Here is a 24,724-nt window from a genome sequence, read left to right as displayed (position 1 = left end):
AAGCCAGATAAGGACACTATGAGAAAACAAAACTAGATCAATATTCCTGATGAATATAGGTGCAAAAATTCTCAAAAAAATATTAGCAAATTGAATTCAACAACACATCAAAACAATCATACACCAACTAGGTGGGATTTATCCCTGGGATGCAAGGATAGTTTGATATACACAAATCAATACATGTGATATACCACATTAATAGAATGAAAGATAAATATTTATGATCATCTCAATAAATGGGGAAAAGACATTTGACAAAATTCAGCATAATTTCATGACAAAAACTCTCAACAAACTGAATATTGAAGGAGTTTACTTCAACATAATAAAGGCCACTATGTCAGACCCATAGCTTAACATCATACTCAATGATGAAAGATGGAAAGCTTTTCCTCTAAGATCAGGAACAAGACAAGGGTGCCCACTCTCATCACTATTATTCATAAAATACTAGAAATCCTAGCTAGAGCAATCAGTCAAGACAAAGAAATAAAAGGCATCCAAATTGGAAAGGAAGAAGTAAAATTGCCATTATTTAAGATGATATGATATTATACACAGAAAATCCTAAAGATTCAACCAAAAAAAACTGTTAAACTAATCAATGAATTCAACCAAGTTGCAGGATATAAAATCAACATACAGAAATCAGTTGTTTCTATATAATAACAAAATATCAACAAAAGTAATAAAACTATACCAATCACAATACCATAAAAAATAATAAAATATTTAGGAATAAACTTAACCAAGGAAGTGAAGATCTGTGTGATAAAAACTACAAGACTTTGATGAAAGAAATTAAAGAAGATACAAACAAATGGAAATATATCCCATGTTCATGGATCAGAAAAATTAATTTTGTTAAAATATTCATAGTACCCAAAGTCATCTACAGATTCAATACAATCTCTATCAAAATTCCAATGGCATTTTTGACAGAAATAGAAAAAACAATCCTAAAATGTATATGAAATCACAAAAGATCCCAAATAGCCACAGTAATCCTGAGAAAGAAGAACAAGGCCAGAGGCATTACACTTCCTGATTTCAAACTATACTATAAAGCTATAGTAATTAAAACAGTATTGCTGGCAAAAATAGATACATGGACCAATGGAACAAAATAGAGAGACCAGAAATAAACCCCCACATATAGAGTCAACTAAGATTTGACAAGGGAGTCAAGAACACTCAATGGGGAAAGGATGGCCTCTTCAGCAAATGGTGTTGGGAAAACCACATGGATAGCCACATGCAGAAAATTGAAATTGGACCCCTATATACATCACTCAAAAAATTAACTTGAAATGGATTAAAGACTTAAATGTAAGACCTGAAACCAATAAAACACCTAGAAGAAAATATAGGGAAGAAAGTTCTTGACATTGGTCTTTGCAATGATATTTAGCATACCAAAAGCACAAGCAACAAAAGCAAAATCAACAAGTTGGACTACATCAAACTACAGAGCTTCTGGACAGGAAAAGAAACAATCAACAAAATGAAAAGGCAACTTATAGAAAGGGAGAAAATATTTACAAACCATATATTGGATAAGAGGTTATCATCCGAAATATATAAAGAATTAATACAACTCAATAACAAAAAAACAAACAATCGGATTTAAAAATGGGCAGAGGAACTGAATAGAATTTTTCCAAAGAAGATATACAAATGGCCAACAGGTACATTAAAAGATGCTCAACATCACAAGTCATCAGGAACATGCAAATAAAAACCACAATGAAATATCAACCTCATACCAGTTAGAATGGCTATCATCAAGAAGAAAGAGATAAGTGTTGGTGAGCATATGGAGAAAAGGGAACCCTTATGCACTGCTGGTGGGAATGTAAATCGGTTCAATCACTATGAAAAACAGTATGGAGTTTCCTTAAAAAAATTAAAAATACAACTACCATATATATCTAGCAATTCCATTTCTGGGTATCTATCTGAAGGAAATGAAAGCAGGATATTGAAAGGATATCTGTACTCCCATGTTTATTGCAGCATTATTTCACAACAGCCAAGATATGGAAGTAAGCTAAGTGTCTGCCAGTGGATGAATAGATAAAGAAGATGTGGTGTATATATATAATGGAATATTATTGAGCCATGAGAAAAATGAAAATCCTGCCATTTGCAACAACAGGGATGGATCTTGAGGGCACCATGCTTAGTGAGATAAGCTAGTCAAAGAAAGACAAATATTGTATGATATTACTCATATGTGGAATCTAAAAATGTGAACCTTATAGAACCAGAGTAGAATGGTGGTTACCAGGGGCTGGGGGGTACAGGAATTGGGGAGATGTTGTAAAAGGGTACAGACTTGCAACTAGAAGATTAGTAAGTTCTGAACATCTAGTGTACAGCACACTAATTGTAGTCAACAATACTGTATTATACACTTCAAAATTGCTAAGGCCACATTTTATATAACTCCATTTATATGAAATGTCCAGAACAAGCAAATCTATACAGACAGAAAGGAGATTAATTGTTGCTTAGGTCTGCAGGTTGAGGGGAAAAGAGGAGTGACTGTAAATGGGTACAGAATTTCTTTTGGGGGTAATGAAAATGTTCTAAAATTGACTGTGGTGATAGTCACACAACTCTGTGGACATAGTAAAAACCATTGGATTGTATACTTTAAATGGGTAAATTGTATGGTATGTGAATTATATGTCAATAAAGCTATTAAAAAATCAAAGGGAGATGATTAGAAAGGTTTTTGCTACATTTTTAATTTGCTATTTCTGTAATTCTAAACATAAATGTCATTTAAGAGGAGTTGATTAAAAAGGTTCATTTTCTGGAAACATTATGCATCTGCAATAAATACTACTGTAGCAGTTGGCTGCTTCCACTTTTAGGCAAAAATGAATATATTTGGTGACCAAAAAAAGAGAAAAATATTAGTAGTTTTTCAATAGGTATATTGAAAGATATATTTAAGAGTTCTCTAGTCTGCATCTAGACCTATATTTAAAACTAAAATCAATGAAAGGAAATCACTTCAAATAACCAAGAGACATACATATTAAGAAATATAAAAATGTTTCTGCCTTTTGATTATTAATCCCATTCCTGGGAACTAATCTCAACAAAATAAGAAAAATATAATAGGCACAGAAACATTTATAACAGTACTGTTACTATAACACAAACTCTAAATCAGTGCTACCTAAGAGTGTCTGCTACTGCTCAACTAAGTCTCCAAGTATACTGTTCAGTCAAATTGACATTTTCATAGCAAGATGTTCTCAATGAAGGAAGCACAGCACTGACTTCTATTCTGGAGCAAGCTCCTTATCTGGTTGTAAAACAGCACTCTGAGTAATAATGCTCTAAAGACCCAAAGTGTCCAACATAAGGACATAATTGGTAACCTGTGATATAACTCAAAGAAACACTGTACGAGCATAAAGTAGACTAACAGCTAGCAATCATTCAGCTCTTACTATGTGCCAGGCACCGTACACAGTGTTTTACATACATTACCTCTTTTATCCTGGTAACCTCAGGTTCTATTACTTCCTTTTTGCAGATTAAGGAATAAAGGTCAGAGAGGTTAAAGGACTGATCAAGGCCTAACAGCAGGTAGGAAGTGAAATCAGGACTCAAACTCAGGCATGTATGACTCCAAATCTTGATTACTCTATTATACTGCCTCCACAAAACTGAATATAAACTATGATTAACTATGTATACATGTGAATAAAAATTTAAAGGAAAGAAAATATAAATGAAACTTTAGGATGGTGAGACAAAGTAAATTTTTTAGAATGTCTTTTCATAACTTTTAAGTGTTCTAATAATAAATGTAAAAGTAATTCAAATAGTAGATTCAAAATTGTAACTAAATGGACATTTACAAAATGACGTCTCAGTTAAATATCTTGTAAAGCATTTATATACTAATTTTTGTTCAATTTTATATTAAGAATTTATTCTCTGCAAGACATTCCTCTTAAAAGATATATTTAAGAGTGGTTCTATAACTTGAGTATGTACTGGAATCCTCTGGAGGGCTTGTGAAAACACAGATTTCCCATTCCAAGAGTTTCTGATTCAGTAGGCTTGGGGTGGGGCCTGAAAATTTGCATTTGTAACAGGTTCCCAGGGGATGCTGATGCTGCCGGCCCAGGGACTACATCGTGAGAACTGGTGCTATTAAAAAATTAACATCATCCTAAATCTAAATACCACTGTTATAATCAATTTAAAAATAAACAGTGCATTTCTCTGGATTATTTTAATGTGGTAAATAGGTTCTTGACAAAACACAGGCCAATGGAATTCATGCCATAGTTCATTCTCTTGAAGAATACAACAGTTTTTTGGTGCAATTCTTTCTCAGTCAAGAGCTACAAACTTTCTAAAGAGATCAAATAGTTATACTTTAAGTGTCTATACTGATGATATCAACTATCTGGGTATTTCCAGCCAAAACTGACTAAATTATTCTAAGTTGCTGAACTGTTTAAGGGTCTTGGAAATTAGTCTTGCTAAGCAAGCTAACAAATTTAGAATGAATAGTCATAAGTGCTAAAAAGAAACCATCATACAGCAGGCAGTATCATAGGTAAGTAATATCCATATCTCAGCTGACAATTAGCTTCCAATATTATGAATAAGGAAGTGCTGTTTCAGCCTCTCTAGAATGATTTGACCCCAATCAAGTAATCTATTATCATTTTTGCCCTCATGCATGCAGAGTATGCCATGAAACATACCTATGTTTCTGACCATGATTCCTTTAAGTTCATCCACTTGGGCTTGAGTCTCCATCACTTTATCTAGGCCTTTATTCTCGGAGTGATGCTTCTATAAAAAAATATGATTTAACTCATGATACCCAGACATTATTTACAATACGAAAACAAAAAGAAGAGGAATGACATTGAAGAATGCTATAAAATTGTCTTTATCTTTGGCACAAAAGATAGATGTCACTTCATTCAAAAATTGTTACCAAAAATATAGGCAAGCATAAAACTTGCTACCATATGAAATATAAGTGTTATAGTATAAAAAAATCACCTTATTTTAAATGAAATAAAGCTAAACATATTATATCAAATATACATCTGAGACTCCTGGGGCAGAAGTAGGGTGTTATATAATCTGTGCTCAGACAAGGAAGAAAGGAGAAAAGACTGTAGTGGGGACAGGGGGAGCAGGACGGGGAAAGGGTATGCTAAATTTTTCCCCATTTCTTGGGTATGATGAGGTAGGGACTGGCCCAGCTTCTGAGCATCTGTTCTTGTATCTGTTGGGATCAGCGTATGCGTCCTATTTTCATTGGCTTCTTATAGGATCTAGAAATGTTAAGACACTGAAGACAGTATATATTTTGAAATTATTATCTATAGCAAACAATTGTGGACTGCTTAATACACAATATTCCAGTCACTTCACTGTGCTAAGTGCTTCAAATAGGGGATATTATTTAATCCATGCAAAAACTCTATGACGAAGATGCCATTATTATTATCTCCATTTATAGTCAAGGATCCTGGCACAGATTTGTTTAGAGGTTCACACACACATCAGGAGCTAAAGACAAACCAGCTAAATTGAAAGTTTTGCTGCCAGCTAACCCTATTTACCTTTTTTCCTCCTTGTGATGAGAACTCTTAGGATTTACTCTCGTAACAATTTTCATACATAACATAAAGCATTATTAATTATATTTATCATGTTGTCCACTATATCCCTAGTATTTATTTATCTTATAACTGGAAGTTTGTACTTTTTGACTGCCTTCATCCAATTCCCCTCCCCACAACCCCGCCTCTCTGATCTCTCTTTCTATGAGTTTGTTTTTAAAGTATAATTGACCTACAACACTATGTTAGTTCCTGTTACACAACATAGTGATTTGATATTTCTACACATTTCAAAACGATCACAACAATAAGTTTAGTTACGATATGTCAAAATTCAAAGATATTACATAGTTATGACTATATTCCCAACATGGCACATTTCATACCTGTGACTCATTTATACTGCAACTGGAAGTCCATAACTCTTAATCTCCTTCACCTATTCTTTCCTACCCCCAACATTCTCCCCTCGGGTAACCAGGTATTTGTTCTCTGTATCTATAACTCTGTTAATGTTTTGTTAAGTTTGTTCATTTGTTTTGTTTTTTAGATTCCACATATAAGTGAAATCATACAGTGTTTGTCTTTCTCTGACTTATTTCACTTAGCATGATAGCCTCTAGATCCATCCATGTTGTTGCAAATGACAAGATTTCATTCTTTTATATGGCTGAGTAATATTCCTGTGTGTGTGTGTGTGTGTGTATGTGTGTGTGTGTGTGTGTGTGTGTGTGTGTGTATGCCACATCTTCTTTATACATTTATCTCTTGATGGGCATTCAGGTTGCTTCTATATCTTGGCTGTTGTAAATAATGCTGTGATGAACATAGGGGTGTATGTACCTTTTCTAATTACTGTTTTTGTTTTCTTCGGATAAATACCCAGGAGTGGAATTGCTGGATAATACAATAGTTCTATTTTTAACTTTTGAAGGAATCTCCATATTGTTTTCCATAGTGGCTGCACAAATTTACAATCTCATCAACAGTGCAGGAGGGTTCCCTTTTCTCCACATCCTCACCAACACTTGTTATTTGTTGCCTTTTTTGAAAACAGCCATTCTGACAAGTGTGAGGTAATATCTCATTGTGGTTTTGATTTGCATTTCCCTGACAATTAGTGATGTTGAGCATCTTTTCATGTGCCTGTTGGCCATCTGTATGTCTTCTTTGGAAAGGCAGCTATTCAGCTCCTCTGCCCACTTTATAGTTGGTTTGTTTTTTAGATGTTGAAGTTCTATCAGTTCTTTGCACATTGTAGATATAAAGCCCTTATCGGATATACTGTTTGCAAATATCCTCTCCCATTCAGTAGGCAGCCTTTTCATTTTGTTGGTAGTTTCCTTCACTGTGCAAAAGCTTTTCAATTTGATAAAGTCCCATTTGTTTATTTTTGTTTTTGTTTCCCTTGCCTGAGACATATCCAAAAAAATATTATTAGTACCAATGTCAAAGAGCATACTGCCTATGTTTTCTTCTAGAAGTTTTATGGTTTCAGGTTTTATATTTAAGTCTTTAATCAATTTTGAATTTATTTTTGTGCATGGCGTGAGAAAGTAGTGCAGTTTGATTCTTTTGCATGTAGCTGTCCAGATTTCCCACACCATTTGGTGAAGAGGGGAAAAGACAGCTTTTTCCCACTATATTCTTACCTCCTTTATCGTAGATTAATTGACCATATAAGCATGGGTTCATTTCTGGCCTCTCTGTTCTGCTCCAGGATCTATGTGTGTTTTTGTGACAGTACCATGCTGTTTTGACTATTGTAGCTTTGTAGTATAGTTTGAAATCTGGGCATGTAATACCTCAAGCTTTGTTCTTCTTTCTCAAGATTGTTTTGGCTATTCTGCAACTTTTGCGTCACCATACAAACTTCAGAATTATTTGTTATAGTTCTGTAAAAAATGTCATTGGTATTTTGATAGGTATTGCATTGAATCTGTAGATTGCCTTGGGTAGTATGGTCATTTTTAACAATATAAATTCTTCAAATCCATGAGTACAGTATATCTTTTCATCTGTGTCTTCTTCAATATCTTTCATCAAGGTCTTATAGTTTTCAGAGTACAGGTCTTTTACCTCCTTAGTTAGATGTATTCGTAAGTATTTTATTCTTCTTGATGTGATGGTAAGTGGGATTGTTTTTTAGTTTCTCTTTCTGATAGTTTGTTGTTAGTGTATAGAAATGCAACAGATTTCTATATATTAATTTTGTATCCTGCAATTTTACTGAATTTATTATTTCTAACAGTTTTTTTGGCAGTATCTTTAGGATTTTCTATATATAGTATCACATCATCTACAAAGAGTGACAGTTTTACTTTCGAATTTGGATTCCTTTTCTTTCTTTTTCATGTCTGATTACTATGGTTAGGACTTCCAATACTATGTTGAATAAAAGTGGCAAGAGTGGGCACCCTTGTCTTGTTCCTGATCTTAGAGGGTTTCAGCTTTTCACCACTGAGTATGACGTTAACTGTGGGCTTGTCATATATAGCCTTTATTATTTGGGGGTATGTTCCCCCTTTGTTCAGAGGTTTTATCATAAATGGATGTTGAATTCTGTCAAGCTTTTTCTGCATCTATTTAGATGATCATATGGTTTTTATTCTTCAATTTGTTACTGTGGTATATCATATTGATTTCCAGATACTGAACCATCCTTGCATCTCTGGAATAAATCCCACCTGATCATGGTGTATGATCCTTTTCATGTATTGGTGAATTCGGTTTGTTAATATTTTGTTGAGGATTTCTGAATCTATGTTCATTAGTGATACTGGCCTGTAATTTTCTTTATTTGTGATATCTTTGTCTGGTTTTGGTGTCAGGGTGATGCTGACCTGTAGAATGAGTTTGGAAGTGTTCCTTGCTCTGCAATTTTTTGGAATAGTTTATGAAGGACAGGTGTTAACTCTTCTTTAAATGTTTGGTAGAATTCACCTGTGGAAGCCATCTGGTCATAGACTTTTGTTTGTTGGAAGTTTTAAAATTACTGACTCAATTTCATTATTGGTAATTGTTCTGTTCATGTTTTCTATTTCTTCCTGGTTCAGTCTTGGGAGATTGTACATTTCTAGGAATCTGTCCATTTCTCCTAGGTTGTCCATTTTATTGGCATATAATTGTTCATAGTAGTCTATTATGATCCTTTGTATTTCGGTGGTTATCTGTTGTAACTTCTCCTTTTTCATTTCTGATTTTATTGATTTGAGACCTCTCTTTTTTTTCTTGATGAGTCTGGCTAAATCAGTTTTGTTTATCTTATCAAAGAACTAGCTCTTAGTTTCATTGATCCTTTCTATTGTTTTCTTAGTCTCAGTTTCATGTATTTCTGCTCTGATCTTTATGATTTCTTTCCTTCTACTAACTTTGGGTTTTGCTTGTTCTTCTTCTTCTGGCTCCTTTAGGTGTAATGTTAGGTTGAGATTTTTCTTGTTTCCTGAGGTAAGCTTGCATTGCTATAAATGTCCCTCTTAGAAACTGCTTTTGCTGGATCCCACAGATATTGAACCATTGTGTTTTCATTTTCATTTGTCTCCAGATATTTTTTTATTTCCTCTTTGATTTCTTCAGTGATCCATTGGTTGTTTAGTAGCATATTGTTTAGCCTCCATGTGTTTGTGTCTTTTGCAGTTTTTTTTTCTTATAGTTGATTTCTAGCCTCATAGCATTGTGGTCAGAAAAAATGCTTGATATGATTTCAATTTTCTTAAATTTGCTGAGGCTTGTTTTGTGGCCTAGCATGTGATCTACCTTGGAGACTGTGCCATGTGCACTTGAAAAGAATGTGTATTCTGCTGATTTTGGATGGAATGTTGTATATACGTCAATTAAGCCCATTTAGGTCTAATGTGTTAAGGCCAGTGTTTCCTCATTGATTTTCTGTCTGGATGATCTGTCCATTGAGGTAAGTGTGGTGTTAAAGTCTCCTACTGGGCTTCCCAGGTGGCACAGTGGTTAAGAATCTGCCTGCCAGTGCGGGGGACATGGGTTCGAGCCCTGGTCCGGGAAGATCCCACATGCTGGGGAGCAACTAAGCCCGTGTGCTACAACTGAGCCTGTGCTCTAGAGCCCGAGAGCCACAACTACTAAAACCCTCGAGCCTAGAGCCCGTGCTCCACAACAAGAGAAGCCACTACAATGAGAAGCCCATGCAACCCAATGAAGACCCAATGCAGCCAAAAGTAAATAAATAAATAAATTTTAAAAAAAGTCTCCTACTATTATTGTGTTGCTGTCAATTTCTCACTTTATGTCTGTTAATATTTGCTTTGTGTATTTAGGTGCTCCTATGTTGGGTGCACATATATTTACAATTGTTGTATCTTCTTGGATTGACTCCTTTATCATTAAGTAGTCCTTCTCTGTCTCTTGTTACAGACTTTGTTTTAAAGCCTATTTTCTCTGATATAAATATTGCTATCCCAGCTTCCCTTTCATTTCCATTTGCATGGAATACCTTTTTCCATCCCTTCACTTTCTGTTTTCGTCTTCAGATCTGAACTGAGTCTCCTGTAGGCAGTATATATATGGGTCTTGTTTTTGTATCCATTCAGCCACTCTATGTCTTTTGATTGGAGCATTTAATCCATTTACATTTAATTATTGATAGGTATGTACTTACTGTCATTTTGTTAACTGCTTTTCAGTTATTTTTATACTTCTTTTTTGTTCTTCTTTTGCTCTCTTCCCTTGTGATTTGATGAGTATCTTAGTGTTATGTTCGGATTCCTTTCCCTTTTTTGTGTGTGTATCTAGTATAGATTTTTGGTTTGTGGTTACCATAATGTTTATATGTAGCAATCTATATATACATACGTGATTATTATAAGTTGCTCATCTCTTAAGTTCAAATGCATTTTAACAACCCTGCATTTTTATGCCCCCTCCCACCACATTTACTGTTTTGACATATTTTACATCTTTTTTGTTTTGTGTATCCTTTATTGTGGTTATAGGTGATTTTACTCCTTTTTCTTGTAACCTTCCTCCTAGCTTTATATGTGGTTGGTTTACTACCTTTACTGTATATTTGCCTTTACCAATGAGATTTTTCCTTTCATAATTTTCATATTTCTTCTTGTGGCCTTTTCTTTTTTGCTTGGAGAAGCCCCTTTAACATTTCCTGTAAAGCTGGTTTGATGGTGCTGAACTCTTAGCTTTTGCTTATCTGTAAAACTTTTGATTTCTCCATCAAAACTGAATGAAAGCCTTGCTGAGCATTCTTGGTTGTAGGTTTTTCCCTTTTACCACTTTAAATATATCATGCCACTCCCTTCTAGCCTGCAGGGTTTCTGCTGCAAAGTCAGTTGATAGCCTTATGGGAATTCCCTTGTATGTGACATTTTGCTTTTCCCTAGCTGCTTTTAATATTCTTTCTTTAATTTTTGCCATTTTAATTACAATGTCTTGGTGTGGTCCTCTTTGGATTGATCCTGTTTGGGACTCTGTGCTTCCTGGACCTAGATATGTTTCCTTGCCCAGGTTAAGGAAGTTTTCAGCTACTATGTTTTCAAATATGTTCTCTGCCCCTTTTTCTCTCTCTTCTCCTTCTGGGACCCCTATTATGCAAATGTTAGTACATTTGATGTTGTTTCAGAGGTTTCTTAAACAGTCCTCGATTCTTTTTATTCTTTTTTCTGTTCAGCCTCAGTGATTTCCACTACTCTGTCTTCCTGCTCACTGATCCATTCCTCTGTATCATCTAATCCACTGTTGATTCCTTCTATGTATTTACTTCAGTTATTGTATTCACCTTTGTTTGGTCATTGTTTACACTTTCTCTTTGTTAAAAAATTCTAACTTCTCATTCTGTTAATCCAATCATCTCCTGGGTTCTCTGATCATCTTCACAATCACTACCTTGAGCTCTTTATTGGGTAGATTGCTTATCTCCACTTCACTTAGCTCTTCTTCTGGGATTTTATCTTGTTTCTTCGCTTGGAACATGTTCCTCTGTGCCTTCGTTTTTCCTAATTTCCTTTTTTATTTCTATGTATTTTGTAATTTGATTACATTTTCCGACCTTGAAGAAGTTGGCCTTTTCTAGGAGACGTCCTACGAGTCCCAGCAGTGCACTTCCCTCTGGTCACCAGAGCTGTATGTTATAGAGATACCTCCTACATGGGCTGTGTGGGTCCTTCTGTTGTGGCTGGCTGACTACTGTGGATAATCTGGTAGGCATGGCTGGCCCCCAGTCTGGTTGGTTGCCAGACCCTGCCTTGTGTGGAGGCTGTCAGCCGCTGGTGGGCAGGGCCAGGTCACAAGGCAGCTGGCTGTAGAGGTCCAGGGGATGCTGGGGTCTCTGGTTGCAGGGCCCTGGGGGTCCCAGAGCTGGTGTTGGCCTGCTGGTGGGCAGAGCTAGTTTCTGAGATGGCTGGCTGTGGAGTGTGGGGTGTCCCGAAGTTGGTGTTGGTCTGCTGGTGGGCAGGGCCAGTGCCCAGTGGGTCCTAGGGCTAGTGCAGGCACACTGGTGTTCAGGGCCAGGTCCTGGGCCCTTTGTTGGGCAGAGCCAGGTCCTGGAGTAGCTGTAGGCTCAGGGGTTCTTAAGGCAATCAGCCTGCTGGTGGGTGGAGGTGTGTCCCTGCCTGGCTAGTTGCTTGGCTTGAGGTGTCCCAGTACTGGTGCGGATAGGCTGGTGGGCAGGGCCAGGTCCTGGCATTAATATGCTAGAGGGAAGATTCTAAAATGGTGCTTGCGAGCTCCATTAGTAAAGGATGGTAGAACAAGCTCCCAAAAAAGGCTGCCACCAGTGTCTATGTCCCCAGAGTGAGCTCCAGGTGCCTCCTGCCTCTCCAGGAGACTCTCCAAGATCAGCAGGTGGGTCTGATCCAGGCTCCTTTCAAATTACTGCTTCTGCCCTGGTTTCCAGAGCATGTGAGATTTTATACATGCCCTTTAAGAGTGGAGTCTATTTCCCACAGCCCTCTGGCACTCCTGAAATTAAGTCCCGCTGGCCTTCAAAGCCAAATGTTCTGGGGGCTCATCTTCCCAATGGAGGACCCCAGGGGAGCCTCATGTGGGGCTTGGACACCTCGCTCCTTGTGGAGAACCTCTGCAATTGTAATTATCCATTTGTGGGTCACCCACCCAGAGGTATGGATCTTGATTATACTGTGTCTCTGCCCCTCTGTCTTACTGTGGTTCCTTCTTTATATCTTCAGTTGTATAAGATCTTTTCTACTAGTCTTCTAATCTCTCTCATCAATAGTTGCTCTGTAAATAGTTGTAATTTTGGAGTTCCCATGGAAGGAGGTGAGCTCAGGGTCTTCCTATTCCACCATCTTGGCCACCAACCTGACCCTATTTACTTTCAAATGGGCACTGGTATATATTTTGTTGGTGATGTTTTACATAGCTTCACATATATGAATGTTTCCTAGTGGAAGTATGAAACAAACCAACTGATTGAATAGTAAAGATTTATAACTATTTAAAGGAACTTCATCCCTACAGGATGCATATTTAGAAGTGTAATCCTCAAAAAGGGTATTAAAAAGAAGTGAAAAGGAACGTATTCAATTACAGTAAGTCTTTTTTTCTCATTCACAACACCATCATAGATAAAACTTACGTCTTTGCACTCAAATAGTTTCATGGATAAAAGGTAAGCATTTTTTTAAGGTCTCCACATCCTTAGTCATCAGGGAAATGCAAATTAAGACCACAATGAGACATCATTACACACCCACAAGGACGAATTACATTAAAAAGACAGACCATAACAAGTGTTGGCAAGTATGCAGAAACACTGCAAGTGCTAGTGGGAATATAAATGGTACAACCACTTTGGAAAAAAGTTTGACAATTCATTATAAAATTAAACATCATTCACCATATGACCCAGCAATTCCATTCCTAGGTATTTACCAAAGAGAAATAAAAACACATGTCTGCACAAAGATTTGTACATGGATGTTCATAACAGCTTTGTTTGTGATAGCTGAAAACTGGAAGTACCTCAAATATCCAGCAACAGGTGAATGGAGAAACAAATTGTGGTATATGCATACAATACTACTCAGCAAAAAAGGAAACTACTGATTTATACAACATGGATGAATATCAAAAAGCTTACACTGACAAAACAAGGAAGACACAAAAGAGTATATAATGTATGATTCCATTTATAGGAAATTCTAGAAAAGATAAAACTAATTTATGGCGACAGAAAATAGAGCAGTGGTTGCCTCAGGCAGAGTGACGCAGAGTGACGGGGAGGGAACTGACTGCAAAGGGATATGAGGAATCCTTTAGGGTCATGGAGATGTTTTGTATCTTCAAAAGGGTGGTATTTCACGGGTGTATACATATGTACAACTTGACTGAGCAGATAATTAAGTATTCATACAGATGAACAGACTTTCAAATGACTGACTGAGCTGTTCAAAAATTAAATTTGCCTCGTGGGAGGGTAGAGGTTAATATATAGGTTAAGAGGCCATTTGGCATGTTGAGTGGATTTACACATTAAATGGGTAGTTGAAGTAGATGATCTTTAATCTCTTTCCCAACCCTGAGATACTCTGACCACCATTTATAGAGAATATCACCAATTATTCACTTTCCATCCTAAAATGGCCCCTGTATATATTTTTTTAATCAGGTAAGTTTTACTATCTTGGCATATAATAACACAATCAGAAAAATACATTGCAGGTCAGAGTCCCCTTTATTCATGGTGCTTTAAGGTAATAAAGAAGATATGAATCAAATACTATATCCTGAGAAAGATCTTACCAGCTGTGCAGCCAAGACGCTTGAGAACTCACTATTCATGGCATATGGGAGCGCTGTTTGTGCTCTTGAACCATACGTAGTCTGGAACCTCTTTTTTATCTCATTCAGAAAATTAAAGGCTCGGGAACGCTCAAAATCCTGAAAGGAGATCAACACAGAGTTTACATTCCAGTAAACAAAGATGATATGGATGATTAACAACAACCATAAGAACAACTAACATTTACTAAGCAATGATTCTATGAGGAGGAACTGACCTCATTTTACTGAGAAAGAAACAAATGCTCTGAAAAGGTAACTAACTTGCCAAAGGTGAAACAACTAGTAAATGAAAGAGCTGAGAGTCTAATCCAAATATGTTTGATTACTGCCAACTAAGATAACAGTACCTAGGTTAGCTTCTTGAGAGCAGGAATTGGGTTTTACTCTATCTATATCTTTCACAGGATCTATTAGAAAGCCCAGCGCAAGAAGATGCTTAAGAAATCCATAATAGTAGTACAGTCTTTCACATACAAAGATAACACTATTGACATAAAGTTTGAATTGATTTTTTTCAATAGTGGTGGTACATTTGAAAAGATCAAGGGATGTACTCTTATCTAGCCCCAGTCAAAAAGTGTGTGTGTGTGTGTGTGTGTGTGTGTGTGTGTGTGTGTAACATATATACAAAAATATAATTATAGCTCAAGAAATATAAGACTCAACTCTGACCATCCCAAATTTAGTGATATTTCTCACCTACTCCAAGCACTTTCACATCAGTCATTTCAGATATAGCTGTATTTTAAAAATAATTTTAGAAAACACTGTGAAATCAGGGAATATAAATCATTGTGATGATCACTGTGGTTGACACTCATCTCCATTTCACCTAAGATGATTAGTCTAAGCCAAGAGTTCTTAAAGTGGGGTCAATGGTCCAAATTCAAGGAGCTGATGTACTTGGATAGAAAAAAAAAATCTCATCATCATTTTCACCAATCTTTAACTCAAGTTTCAATTGTGAATGTAGTAACAAACCAGATAAGTATTAAACAGTACCTGTGACTTTGTCACCAAGAGAAGTCTTTTTTTCATATACCATCAGTTACAAACATCTCTCAAAATATTATTTATACTCATCACCACATCAAAATAATTTTTATTTATTAGACCCATGAGTAGAACTTGTTATTTAATGAATTCATAAAGAAGCATATATATTACTATATCAATATTTAAAATATTTTGAATACTGTATTTCAATATAATTGGTTTTGTTTATAATCACATTTAAAAAAATTCTGGGAGGGGCCCATGAGTGCCAAAGGGGTCGGTGACACAATAAACGTAAGAACCCTGACCTATGGCAATCATGCCAATTCCATGTCTCTTGTCAGTGATCAATTTAGAAATAAGTATGTAACCTAGTCCTAGCCAGTAAGTCATGAAAAGAAGTCCACTTTGAAAGCACGGGGAGGGTAGGGTGTGCGTCTGGGAAGTTTCCTCATTCCTACAGTAAGAGACTTGAGAAGACATAGTCCATCTTTTTTGGACACAAATAAATAAGCATGTGGCTCCATGCAACCATAAGGGGAATGCATCCAGGAAGAAGCTGACACTAGGATTGCAGAGAGGAGAAAGGACCTTGATGACCACCGTTAAGTTATTGAGCATTTTCCGTCTAGAAGCTACAAATACTCAACAACCTACCAATGTGAACGACAGGTTTACAAAGCTGATCATAATGTATTGTGATTTCGTTTTCCCAAAGTCCACATACATTAAAAAAAATTCACTATTGATTGGAGGGGTGAAATAATCTATTTACTATTTCAGATAAATAAATTTTGAGAGGGTCTGATACCAAAGAATCATAATTATGAACACCAATTCTCACTACACAATAGAATAAATGTAGAAATTACAAGAGGTTAAGCTAAAACTCTACAAAACCAAGCTGATTTGCATATACCCAGATATCAACTTTTCTTTTGATTTGCTGCTCTATATGATAAATGCAAAGTATAGAAAAAAAATTTCCAGCTACAGACAGTTATATTCACATCACCTTTACCTACCACAGATAGAGATAATTAAGAACTGACTCTATTAACATTACACATACTTAAATAGCAACATGTCTTCAAGTTACTTACATCATCAGTGATACAAAGATATACAATCCTGTCTTGGCAGATGTAATGAAACAAATAACTGTAGAATAAAAGATATAAAACTTACTGTGGTTATGAGTAATATCTCTTTCACTTCTATCTATGTTTAAGAAATTTTAGTACTGCCAACGTGACCATATTATTTACAGATACTGTCTATTCTCCCTCTCCCCTGTATACATGTTCCTCTGAAGTCAAACTGATAGAAATAAATAAGAAATTAAAACAAGCTACATAGTGCAATGTTATGCACATTACCCATTAAAATAATATCTACAAAAGCATAATTGGACATTTTTTTTTGGCTGTGCCACGTGCCTTGCAGGATCTTAGTTCCCCAACCAGGGATTGAACCTGGGCCCTGGCAGTGAAAGCACCGAGTGCTAGCCACTGGACCACCAGGGAATTCCCAGATACTTAAGGTTTGAACAAGAGATGACATCTGAGGGACACGTAATTAAGAATAACCCCCAAATGGGCCATACAGTCTTCTTTGCCTTCTCCTAAGATCTCATAGCAAACACTTTTTCTACCAAATACTCAACAGTAACATTTATTTGGCATCTACTTTGAACCAGTTACTGGGCTAGGTGCTGAGGATACAAATAAGCAAAACCATCAGTCCCTGCCTTTACAGAGATGAAAGTGCAGGCAATTGTGGAACAACATAGTAAGAAGGATGATAAGGAGTTAAAGGCAGTACATGGTGCTGTGGGGACATAGAGGAGACACCTAACAGAGTTTGTCAGAGGGTAACAGGAAGACATCCTGGAGCAAGTGATGTCTGAGCTGAGACCTGAAGACTAAGACGGCAAAAAGAACAAGCAAGAGTGTTCCAGAGTGAGAGACCAACAAGCTTAAGGGCTTTGAGATAAAAGAGCAAATACTGGGTTTAAAAGTAAAATTAGTTAATATGACTAGAGCAGTTGTCCCCAACCTTTTTGGCACCAGGGACCGGTTTCGTGGAAGACAATTTTTCCACGGGTGGGGAAGGGGTGATGGTTCAGGCAGTAATGCGAGCGATTGGGGGGATGGTTCAGGTGGTAATGAATGTGAGCGAGCGATGGTTCAAGCAGTAATGTGAGTGATGGGAGTGATGGGGAGCAATAGATGACGCTTTGCTTGGTCACACGCCACTCACCTCCGGCTGTGTGGCCCGGTTCCTAACAGGCCTTGGACCACCACTGGTCCGCAGCCTGGGGCTTGAGGACCCCTGGACTAGAGTATAGAATGTAAGGAAAAAATAAACCGCTTGCACAAATGAGGTTGTAAGTAAGCAAATACCATGCTGTATAAGACTTTCAAACCTCACTATGCTATACCCTAAGAACAATGAACAAGCATCAAAGGGTTTTAGCTTGGGAGTGTGATCAGATTTGCCACATAAAAGGATGCTTTGGCTAACGTGTGGAGAACTGACCGAAAGGAGGACCAGACAGAAGACTACTGAAGTAGAACAGTGAGAGAAACAAACTAAAGTACTATGGGCAATGAAGAAGAAGGGACTGAGAAGAAATAATAGAACTTGATGACTGGCTACTGGGGGTGAGGCAGAGGGATAAGTCTATTTTGCTTCCCAGATTTCTACCCTGGGCAAGTAGACAGACAAGAATACTTGTTGAATTGTATGATTAATGTTCACATAGAGGCTTGATATGAATTACAAGGAGGTATGGGAACTCAGGCAAAATGTCTTCCTCCACCACTGAAATTTTTCACATCAACTCCACCAATGATTTCCACACTGCATATCCAGTGGCTCTCTCTGACACATTTGATAGTGCTGATCACTTCCTTCCTCTAGAAAGTGTTTTCTCTCCACTAGATTTCTTGACACCAGGCTTGCCTGGTTTATATGGTAGTCTCTTTCGCTTTCTGTTGATGTCTTGCAGCATCCTCAGCCCCCTGCTTTTCTCACACACACTCCCTGGAGGGTGGCATCCACTCTCTTGTTTTGCTGTCGATATCTGTTTTCAGCTACTACAACTATAATGATTCCCAAATCTAAATCTGACCTATCTCCTGAGCTCCAGGCCTGCATATGCTACTGTCTACTAGACATATCCAACTGGAGTACCACAGACAACTTAAACACTATAGGTGCAAAAATGAAAGTCATCATTTTCCCCACAAAATTTGTTTCTCCTAAACCACACTTGGAAGTACGTTGGTGCAAAGACCACAGAAGGTAATGAGGTATGGTCCTTGCCATCAAGGAGCCTACAGTCAGAGGACAGAGACAGAAAATAAAGATAGCAATTGTAACACTGCATCACAAGTGCTACAATATGAATAAACACACGATGCTATGGAGACACACACAAAGGGGGCACCTGGCCCAGTCTTGGAGTTCAGGGGTTTCCAGAAGAGGAAACATATAAGCTCAGGAAGACAAACTCAGATTTTTTAAAAGTAATAGCTATTGCAAAGGCTAGGAAGAGAGAAAGAACCCAGCATTGAAATGCACATAGCTGAGTATGGCTGGAGAACAAAACTGAGGGCTCAAGTAATGAGAGATAAGGCCAGAGAAGGGAGCAGGGGCAGATCTTGAAGAATCTTTCAAGTAGTGTTAAGGAACTTTACCCTGAGTACCTGCTGAAGGAAGGGACATGATCAGAACTGCCCTTTTAGAAGGATTAAAGTGACAATTAAGAAAGTATTTCATTTGGAACCTGTAAAATGAGCAAAAATTTACCAGGGGGCCTAGGAAGGGAAGGACATTCCAAGACGCAAAATCATGAAAAAAATATACCAAAGCTTGAAATAACATAGATAGGTCAGGGAATGACAAAGATTTCTATAGAGATAAGGATAGAAAAGTCAGGAATAGACAAAACTGTGAAGGCTGAGTTTGGGCTTTATTCTAAAAGCAATGGGTTTTAAGCAAGAAAGTATAATCATAGGAATGTGAAATACAGATTTAAGGAGGGATCAACTAGAAGCAGAAAAACCAGCTAGGAGGAGGTTATTAGAAATGAGAAACAATGAATGCCTGAACAAACACTGTGACAAGTGAGGATAGAGGAGACTGAAATACCTCCTGTAGGAGAATGGCAAGGATTTGGTTAAGAAGTCAAATATGATTCTGAAGTTTTAGGCTTAGCCAACTGAATGACTGGTGATGCTATTAAAGAAAGAAAGAAATAGCAAGAAAAAGGTCAGATTTCAGGGAGAAATGATTTTCATACAGTAAAATGTACTTTTTTCTGTTGGTGTACAGTAATAAAAGATATTTTTGATTGGGATGATGAAACATGATTATAGGAAAGAAACTAAGGCAGAAGGTTAAAAGGAAAAGACAATTCAGTGATAGAGACTTACTCCAAAGGATACCGGGTAGGACTGGGTCAGATGCAGGTGGAAAGACACAGCAGATGGATAACATCACTTTCTTGCACTATAACCACATTTTCGTTGGATTACATAGTCTAGTTTCCCTTGTGGCTAGATATGGCTAGTGACTAAGTTCTGCCTGATAAAATATGAGTGGAAGAAACATGCCCTACTTCCCAGCCTTGCCTCTACAAAGATGACATGTGCTTTCCCTGAGCATTTTCCTGGGAACTGACTAGAAACACGATCGTTGAGCCCAATAAATTTTTGAAGAAACCCTAAAGCCATACTCACAAGAAACCGAGGTCATTTAACCCAGAGGTAACTTCTTAGCCCCTAAACTACACCAGAAGTAACAGACTACAAAACCTATACAGTTCCCAAAGATGACACACTAACACCCATTCTGGATGTGGCCAGAGAGGATAATGGACCAGGAAGAGCCTCCTGGAGAACAAAGGGAGAAAAGATGAAGAATTTCTTCCAAGAAAGCAGAACCCAGGTCAGAATAGGAGTCTCTGAAATTGCTGTGGAGTAGTTATTTGAATATTGCTAAGAAGCAGTGGCATCTATGTGTTTCTTGTTCTTCCCTTTTCTAAATCGAGGTTTACAACTTCCACTTGGTGATGCTGTTCTTATTCCACCAATGTCTATTGGGTTGGGCTGGTGAAACAGGGAGATCATATGACTTGTCTTTTAGTTTGTTGTTAATGGGCCACAGGAGCCACTCCTGGGCATGATGGAGAGGACTGTGTATCACTCAGACTGTCTGGACCTGGAGCTGGACACAGCGATCAGATGAGTCTTTGGGGCCACCTCCTGCAGAGAGGAGGTATGCTCTATGTTTGGGAAGAAGAGTACATCCTAATATTTTGGTGGCCCAGAAGAGTAGACTGGAAGGTTGCAAGCTGTCTCCTGATGTCCTATAACTTCCTCCAGAGTAACAGAGTTTTAGCTGAGCATATGGCTGCACAGCTAGAGATGACAAATTCTAGTCTCCATTCCAGCTAGGTTAGCTACATAACTATGCAGTGAACAATAAACTGCCAGGCCACTTCTGGGCTTTGCCTTTAAAAATACTGGGCAAGCACAGGGAAGTAACAAGAACTGAAGAAGCTGCCTTGGCCAGAGTTGGAAGGCAGTAATTAAAAATGGCAGAGCCACCCCACCAGTCCCGAAGTACTCATCTCTGGGCTATCTCATAAATTAATACTGTATTTTGGGGTCTCTCTCTTACAGCAGCTTAGACTAGATCCTAAATTATACAAGGAGTTGGCCCTGGAAACCAATAAGGACCTCCTTCTGAGATAGGGTCTAAGGAAATTAGGATGAGTTAGGTAACAAAAGATTGTTAAGTACTGAGGAGGAAGGTGGAGGCACTTTTTATGATTACTAAGATTTCCCACCTATGCCCCCTCCAATTCATTCTCCAACCAGCCATGACAGTGCTCTTTCTAAAGCAAAAGCTTACCACGTCACACCCCAGCTGAAAACTTTCAATGCCTTCCCATTGCCCATACGGTAAAGTACAACCCCTTAACATGGCCTATGAGGCCCTACAGGACTTCTCTTCTGTCAGTCTCGCTAGCTTTATTTTCACCATGTTGGGCACCAGTCACAGACAACCACCTGCAGTTTGCTAAATATGCCTCCATACTTCTCTACCAGCTGTTCCTTCTACCTGGAATACCATTCCCCTGTCCACTAGCTTCTATTCTCTACTGTGATCACCTATGGATATGACTGTCTCCTTCATTAAACTATAACCTGCATGAGGGAAAATACTGAATGATTTCTTGTATCCCCAGCACCAAGCAAAGCGTCTGGCGATAGTCAAGTGCTCAGTAAATATTTACAGAAAGAATGAAAGAAAAAAATATTCTTTATCTTAACTACATCAAGCTTCACATATACTAGAGCTCTATAGCAGAGTCACTTTTACATCTAACATTTCCATATCTTTCTTTAAAATATTTTAATATCACTTCGATGACAAAATAATTTTTAGTTAAATTTAAAATTAATAGAACCAGACATTTTCTAAGCTGGTAAGGATTATTGTTCTGTCAGTTTATTCAAATTATCTACTGAGAAGCTTGCTTTTCTAGTTTTCTACTGTTCTGATTATAATAATATAATTCACTTCTTTCACCCGCTACCCACACAGAGCAGAACTCACTTGCCGTGTGAGTACGTTAGCTTGTTATTTTCAGAAGGTATCTTAGCCAGAATCTGCTCTGTCACCTCCAGGAAGTTGCCTCCACACCAAGCATGTTTGGCAAGGATAGTGGTTCCTCTGGCAACAACAGCAAAAAGAATGGCCATGGCTTCGATCTATCAAAAGGAAAAAAGACACATAAGACTTAGAATATTTATTTGACATAATCTTTCAAAAGTAACTTACTATCATTACCTACATCCATCTGGAGACAGTACTGACCAAGGCACTGTAACATTAAACAGAACAGACTTAACAACAAACTTAACAAAGTCACAGTCTTCTAAAAGCTTATAATCTAAACCACACTGATATGCATTCATATTTAGAGACAAACCAAATGCATACACATAATATATTTTTATGTGTGTGTGTATATACAATGTAATGTATATGTGATACATGCATACACACACGTACATTACATTGATAGATAGGTTGCATTTACAAATTACACAGCACAAACTGTTATCATCCTCTGAAAAGCAATGACCATAGACGGCAAAGGGACATAAAAATGTCTTCATCCTTTAATAAAGTAATCCCATCCTGAAAATTTATCCTAGGGAAATAGTTCAACAGCAGTTAGATTCTATATTCACAAATATACCTATTAACAATAATAATAGCACATATTTATTAAGCACTTACTATGCGCCAGGTACCATTTTAAACACTTAATTTAATCCTTACATCAATGAAATTAATACACTATCATGATACTTACATTAAAATGAGGGAAATGAAGTATAAATGACTTAAATAATTTGTCCAGAATTACAGAGCTAGTAAGTGGTAAAAGATGGGATTTAAACCCAGGCAGTATGGTTCTAGAACCCACAATTTTATCCCTATACTATATTCTGCCTCTCCTATGAAGGCATTATCCATCACAAAAATAAACTGAAGATAACCCGAATCTTCTGCAAGAGAGGAATGGTTCTATAAATTATGGTAAGATCCTTTTTAAACAAAATATTTCTAAAACAATACAGAATGAGTTTAAGATTACAGTAATACCTTGGAGGTATTGCAAGTTCAGTTCCAGACCACCACAATAAAGCAAATATCACAATAAAACAAGTAACATGAATTTTTTGGTTTCCCAGTGCATATAAAAGTTATGTTTACACTATGCTGTAGTCTATTAAGTGTGCAATAGCATTATATCTAAAAAAAACAACAATGTACATGTCTTAATTTTAAAAAACTTAATTGCTAAAAAATGCTAACCATCATCTGAGCCTTCAGAGAGTCATAGCAGTAACACCAGAGCACTGATCACAGACCACCATAACAAACAAACTGAAAAAGTTTGAAATATTGCAAGAATTATTAAAATGTGACACAGAGACATGAAGTACCCAAAATACTGTTGGAAAAATGGCACTGACAGACTTGTTCAATGCAGGGTTGCTACAAACCTTTGATTTGTTAAAAAAACAAAAACAACAACAAAAAACCCCAGCAATATCCGTGAAGCACAATAAAGCAAAGTGCAATAAGAAGAGGTATGCCTGTATTTTCCTCGTGTTTATGAATCTGTACTATTTTTTTTCCCCACAGAACAGCCTGGTTTCTCTGATTTAATGGCATGAACTTATAAAAGAGATGAACAAATATCTTCCTATTCTTCAACTAACTCTTCAACCTAATGTTATTTGTTTTTTTTTAACATCTTTATTGGAGTATAATTGCTTTACAATGGTGTGTTAGTTTCTGCTTTATAACAAAGTGAATCAGTTATACATATACATATGTTCCCATATCTCTTCCCTCTTGCATCTCCCTCCCTCCCACCCTCCCTATCCCACCCCTCTAGGTGGTCACAAAGCACCGAGCTGATCTCCCTGTGCTATGTGGTTGCTTCCCACTAGCTATCTATTTTACGTTTGGTAGTGTATATGAGAGTGGCATGTTATTTGTTAACATGTTCAGTTTCATCCAATAAGCCAGAGTCATCTTGGGTGGCAAAGTGAGAGTCACTTATTAAAAATTCAAATCCTTGGTATCATTCCCTGAAATTCTGATTCAGTAGGCCTGAGGTGGGGCCCTGGAATATATACTTAAGCCAAGCCTGTCTGGATGCAGGTGATTTACATGACCACGTTTTGTGAAACACAGCAACTATAAAATGCTTGAGGTCAGGGAATCCGCTGATTCCCTCTTGGAATGTCCTTGGTATGAAGGACAGCATACAGAACAGAAATGCTCATGTGTCTCTTGAGCTGAACTCCTCTTGGGGTCTCTTCATTGCACTCTCTAAATGAAGGTGTTTCCCAGGGTTGTGTCCTCAGCCATATTCTTTCTGGATTTCTCCAAACACATATGTAGTAGCATGTTATAATTTCCAAATGACTTTCTCATACATTATATCCCTTGATCCTAAAAGCCTCAACTGACCATGTAACATGCTCCAGGTACTGCTCCATTTCTTAAAATCATCATCTACACACTATCTCTGCTTCTCTATCTTCTTTTAATTCTTTTCTATAATCTGGCTTTTCCCCTCAACACTCCGCAAAACCATGCTTGTCAAGATCACCAACAGCCTCTACATTGCAAATTTCTGTGGTCATTTCTCTATTCTCACCTTACTTGACCTCTCAGAAATAGTCAACACAGCTGAATAACCCTCCTTCTGGGAA

The 24,724-nt window shown here is 37.3% G+C and overlaps 1 protein-coding gene across 3 annotated transcripts in view; it reads right to left on the bottom strand.

The window, feature by feature from the left end:
- VAMP7 (vesicle associated membrane protein 7) overlaps positions 1-24,724 on the bottom strand; it is a 99,060-nt gene that overhangs the window by 61,884 nt on the left and 12,452 nt on the right. For all 3 annotated transcript variants that reach the window (XM_082376430.1, XM_082376429.1, XM_082376428.1), the window contains exons 2-5: positions 22,038-22,192; positions 16,508-16,565; positions 14,367-14,504; positions 4,749-4,839 (exon numbers count right to left, since the gene is read on the bottom strand). In XM_082376430.1, the coding sequence (XP_082232556.1) occupies positions 4,749-4,839; positions 14,367-14,504; positions 16,508-16,565; positions 22,038-22,183 (433 nt within the window). In that variant the 5' untranslated portion in view covers positions 22,184-22,192. The remainder of the gene's footprint in view (positions 1-4,748; positions 4,840-14,366; positions 14,505-16,507; positions 16,566-22,037; positions 22,193-24,724) is intronic.

Source organism: Balaenoptera borealis (assembly GCF_965194805.1).
Source record: "Balaenoptera borealis genome assembly, chromosome: X".
In the NCBI taxonomy this organism is placed as follows: Eukaryota; Metazoa; Chordata; class Mammalia; order Artiodactyla; family Balaenopteridae; genus Balaenoptera; species Balaenoptera borealis.
The sequence above is the reverse complement of the archived record's forward strand: the minus strand, read 5'-3'. Positions and strand labels throughout refer to the sequence as shown.